Source organism: Fragaria vesca, linkage group LG6 (genome assembly GCF_000184155.1).
Source record: "Fragaria vesca subsp. vesca linkage group LG6, FraVesHawaii_1.0, whole genome shotgun sequence".
Lineage (NCBI taxonomy): Eukaryota > Viridiplantae > Streptophyta > Magnoliopsida > Rosales > Rosaceae > Fragaria > Fragaria vesca.
In genome coordinates this window covers 29,359,528-29,364,681 of record NC_020496.1, presented here as the reverse complement: position 1 = coordinate 29,364,681, position 5,154 = coordinate 29,359,528, and the positions used below count along the sequence as shown (strand labels likewise).

General features: G+C 35.7%; 1 protein-coding gene across 1 annotated transcript; it reads right to left on the bottom strand.

The window, feature by feature from the left end:
• Positions 1–1,274: 1,274 nt before the first annotated feature.
• On the bottom strand, positions 1,275–3,429 carry LOC101295732 (GDSL esterase/lipase At2g04570-like). The gene is made up of 3 exons (XM_004304022.1): positions 3,032–3,429; positions 2,029–2,527; positions 1,275–1,753 (listed from the first exon to the last, which is right to left on the bottom strand). The coding sequence occupies exons 1-3, from the start codon at positions 3,401–3,403 to the stop codon at positions 1,560–1,562; spliced, it is 1,065 nt and encodes a 354-aa protein (XP_004304070.1). The 5' UTR covers positions 3,404–3,429; the 3' UTR covers positions 1,275–1,559.
• Between the last annotated feature and the right edge of the window lie 1,725 nt (positions 3,430–5,154).

Genomic DNA, 5,154 nt, shown 5'->3' with positions numbered 1-5,154 from the left:
CAATATAACATCGAGTTTTTTTTTTTTCAAGGGAAAAGAGAATTTTTATTAACGAATACAAATGTTGTACATGAGAATATCCTGACCTAAATAAATTCAGGAGTATGAACATACCAATCTCTAGTTACATTGTCTTCATAAACTAGCACGTAGGCAACATAATAACGCAGAATTACTTTAATAGCTACTATTGTTTTCTCTCAATGAATTGGTGGGATCATCAAGTCAAACTAAGCACACATAATTAAGCTCGGACTAGCGTCAATTGAATTGCAAAAGTATTTGAGACAGCAAGAAAAAATAACATAGTGTAGTTAATTTCAATGATTTGCTACTACATTGAAATGTTTAAGATCATCTCTAATTAATCTAAGTATTGTCATCGATCATCCACGCACATTTCTACTGTGCAAAACAAGAAACTCATTGTAGTACTATACATTAGATAACAAGGCATCCCCTAGAATCCTCTGTCCGTTTATATATAGCGAAGTTCGATTTTTTCTACTCCACTGAGCCCCGCACAATATAGAGAAGAATTGATACTTGTAGTTCGACAAATTAATACTCCAAAACCTGAAAATAAAGAAACTGGTGTATGTATAATATTGTATGATAATTCTGATGTTTATCGATCTGGACATTCTAGCTTTATGGGAAATTTTGATTCTATCGTCCTTTTTACACCATTCTGTTTCAAGAGAAAGACGTCTCATAGATATAGATGACCAATTCAAATACTTCCACATCGATGATCAGCATCAAATAGACATGCATGCATAACATTTAGATTCGAATCTAGACTAGGTCACTCATTAGAGGTGTCATAGTCCTTAGTAGTATAAGAAGGGGTGGATGTTCTAGTTTCAACCATTGACACAGAAAATTATAAGACTTATAGCTACGACTCAGTTTTCTCATGTGAGATTTATATACATCACACCATATACATGTTAATATTCAACTATTTATGCAGAAATGTATCTAAACTATGACTAGAACAACATACACACAGAGATGACCTTAAATAAGGAATAAGTGATGACTTTTAAATTTTAAATGAACGGTTTGAAAATATACATCTTGAAAACTGAAAATACTAACCGAAGTCAAAACACGCATCCAACCGTTCATTCAAAAGTCATTATTTGGTTCTTATAATGTCCTATAAAGTTATCCCATACGTACGTACATGGCTTATATATATAGCTTATATTCATCGACTTGAAAATACATGTATGTAAGATCACAAAAAGAGAGGATTGGAATCCATTATTCACGTACACTAGAATCATACTTAAATTATAACCACTAATTAAATACACCCTGATTATCACACTGCCACTCCATATGCAGTAGAATTAGAACCACAATGATTTTTTGTTGTTGTTGTCAAACACCAACCACAATGCATTCTAAACAACCTATACATGGTTGTTGGGCACAAATATATTAAGTAGCTAGGGATATATAAAGCCATATATCAACTTATCTGAAATAAGGGATAGGAACCCTTTAGTAGTTTATGCCCTAGCTTTCATATATCGAAGGAATATTAATTAAAGAAACTGAGCCAGGACATGTTTGACAAGGTGATCAGAGATGATCTGGTTTGCTTTCTCTGTAGGATGGAAGGAGTCCCAGAAGATGTATTTGCTTGCATCAGTGCATGTGAGCATGTTGTTTCGGTTGCATGCGTACCCCATCTCAAACATTCCTGTGGCACAGCAAGCTGTGGATGTCACTTCAAAACCTGTCAATTACATCACACAAAAGGGTCGATCAGATTGAGCATTGTATATGTCGTCTTACTCGGCCGGTGAGCTGAGGACAATAGGATCTCAAAAAGATTGTGACAACATAAATGCTAAAGAGACATATGTCCTGTTCTTAAATATTTTTCAGGTTGTAGTAATTTGGTTCTGTATTTATCTTCCCTATTTTGGACCCAAAATTAAACAAGATGATTATGTACGTGGAAACATAAAGAAGCAAAGCATTGAAAGATGAAGCGTTTGAGTCACTTACCATATGAAGAAGGCTTTTTTATCATATTCAGGACAATGAAGTAAATATTTGAGAACACCACAGAGCTCCCAGGAAGCTCTTTATTGAGGCTTACGGTCAAGTTATTCAGCTTGTTATTGAACGCCAAAGCCACATCGTTGTAACTCGAAATGCAGTCATTTCCACCCATGAAATTACTGGTTCTCTCCAATGGCAAGCACCCCATTGGAGGTAGTCCTCCAACCGAAATTTTCCGAGCTCCGAGCTTGTAGAGTTCTCTCACGAAATTCCCTGCTATTCCGATGAGAAAGTTTTCGTATTGGGAGGTAGTGTATTGGGATGATCGGCCAGATGGTGGAAATGTGGAGTAGTAGTTCTCCAGGAAGTCATTGGTTCCTAAGCTCATCATGTGTAAAGCTTCGTTTATTGTTTCCTTTGCTTTATTTCCTCCCTGGTAAGCTCTCAGTTTAGTCTGGTATTCCTTGTAGTAGTCCAATTGCTTCCACAGTGATATTACAGACTGCAAGATCATATCAAATCCCGTTATGCTGAAGAATATTCCTAAATTCATGAATATATGGAGATGAAAAGAATAAGACATAGGACACACATAATTAAATATCTATTGAGAAAATTTAATAGATCGATAATATGTAGTTTACACGTATTTTTTTTAACCAGAGTTTTACCATATTAATTAGATACTCAATTGACCTTAGAAATTAAGAATTAGACCAACAATGTAAGTTGAGCATCGATTTGTAACAAGCAATAAGAGGATTGTCTCGAGATTGACCGAGTGAGGTCGTTTTAATTATTATCAATGCATGGATTCGTCTTCCGTTGAACTAAAAACAAAAAAACAAAAACAATGTACATATAATTTGTGGAAATGGCATGTAGGTAGTATATGTATATATACAGAGTTACAGACGTACATATATACATGCAATAACACATACAAACATGAGTGAGCTTAATTTACTTTTTATACAAATATATTTTGGGGGATGTATATATATACCAGCACATCTGAAGTTGCAGTGTCATAGCCGGTGCCAGCAGAAGCAAATGTGACACCAGTGGCGAAATCCGATATCTTGTAGGAAGGATCCAAGTAGGCCGGAATGGTCGGTTTGAGTCCAAAGGCTTTAGAGATGAAGTCCGTGGCAATTCGACCGTTGGAGAACCTCCCGGTTGGCTTGCCACCAAAGAAATCACGGCCATAAGGCTGGAAATTGCTCCTGGCAATGGTGGGAATCTGGTTGTTGTTCCCAGCATCGACGGTGGAGTCTCCGAACACTATGACTGCCGGAACTTTTGCTGCTACTTCGGTGACTAGTAGTAGAACTAGGAGGAGAGTTGGGAGCAAAAATGAAATGTGCGAGGGTGCCATAGCTCTCCTGCAAGCGTGTTGGTTTTTTGCCTGAAGTGAAGTGAGGAGGAGACTTCTCTATAAGTATGTATTTGGTTGGAACATAATAAATTCGAAAGTTTGAACTGATAGGCATCGGAGTAAAGATGTTGTTGGGGGTTTTAGGTTCTCTAACTTTACTGAGGTTGGTGTATATATTGATATGCCGGCCAAAAAAAAGACTAATAATCTTTCGAAATCTTTGTACAAATTCATAATCTTTCGAATTCTTTGTACAAATTTGAGAGATAGATTTGTACTTCTTCTTAGTTTATTGCATTGATATCAATACTCAGAGGGGGAAAACATTTATGACTATCGTCATCAAATTGATTGTAGAAATAGATCTAATATTTCTGCAGGGTGCAGATGGAAAATATCAAACTAATAAATTCAAACACGCACAAGAATCATTGGCTCCATTATAGTATACATAACTATTTAGTAATATGAACAAATATGAAGTCTCGAATTGTTCTACGTTCCGAAATCCATATAAATTTCGTTTTTATTGGCGAAGGTACCTTTAATAACAAAAAGGACAAATTTGAGGTTAAAATTTCTTGATTTCTAACTTTTCTACTCATATAATAGTTACGATCAAAACGTTGTTTTAAAAAATATTCAGGGTTTGATTTAGTGTTTGTAGAAGAAGAAAAAAAATCGATGAATCAAGTTCGATACCACTCATAATTCATTAACATGATATAAGTTTTTCGCCAATATTCCTGATTTAAATAAGTTCTAGCTAGAGAAACTAGATACATCGTTTCTCTACTAACTTATATGTAGGCATTGATTATTGATATCTTGTATTTTCATCAATTGGATGGTGCATTATGATCATAATAATACTAAGATCATATATGGCCCTCAACTTTTAATCTGAGATTGAGAATTTGAGAGCAAATATGAGTATGCTAGCTCTCACAAGTCACAACCACCACCACCCAGAAATGCAGCTGAGTATGGAAATTGAGTGAGGCATAGTTAATGCATGTAAGCAGCATGTGGTTGTACCCATCCATGGAAGTGATGATGTCTACACTGAAAACGGGACTTATTTTTCAAAGCTATAGGCTTCCAGCAGAAATGGAGGCGCTAAGTTTGTGATTAATGCACATCTCATTGTACTTTTAATTTGCTAGAGAAATCTAGCTGGGTTGTCCCCAACGCCCCAAATTTCAGTTAAAACTTTAATTTCAGGTTAGTTTTGGCCAAGCAATCTAACATGTAACAAATGTATGCTCTTTCTCTAACACGATGTTTTCTAATGTTTGGAATTGTTAAAGAAAACCGCAAATTGAGATATAAATAAAGTAATAATATATGGTTTTGAGAGAATCATAATACATAAAATTGTATTAGTTCCGTTGTGTATACGAATATATCTACCTTTAGTAGTCTCACTTGTGTCACATGGCGTGTAAAGCCTGCCTACAACCTGACTAGCTAGCGCCTAACGAGTTTTTGAACTTGGAAACCATTAGTGATCTTGGAACATTGCAGATAACCTAGACATGAACGCAAACATCCTACTCATCTCTCTTCATTTAGAAGTATTCATACATAGCTAGCCTCATTATTCAAACATAATCAGTGTGCAACAAATACCTGATGCTGCCCTTTGTCTTTGGCTTCCACATTTTGGAATATGTTTTTGGGATCCAGATATGCCAACCAGCAACCTTTGTTGGTCTCCATGACCAACCAATCAACTCTCTCTCTCTCTC

Excerpts from the sequence above, each read along its gene's own strand:
- LOC101295732 (XM_004304022.1), bottom strand. The coding sequence starts at position 3,403 with ATGGCACCCTCGCACATTTCATTTTTGCTCCCAACTCTCCTCCTAGTT. Across the intron at positions 2,528-3,031 it reads CTGCAACTTCAGATGTGCTG|TCTGTAATATCACTGTGGAA; the intron begins GTATATATATAC and ends ATGATCTTGCAG. Across the intron at positions 1,754-2,028 it reads AAAAAAGCCTTCTTCATATG|GTTTTGAAGTGACATCCACA; the intron begins GTAAGTGACTCA and ends TGTAATTGACAG.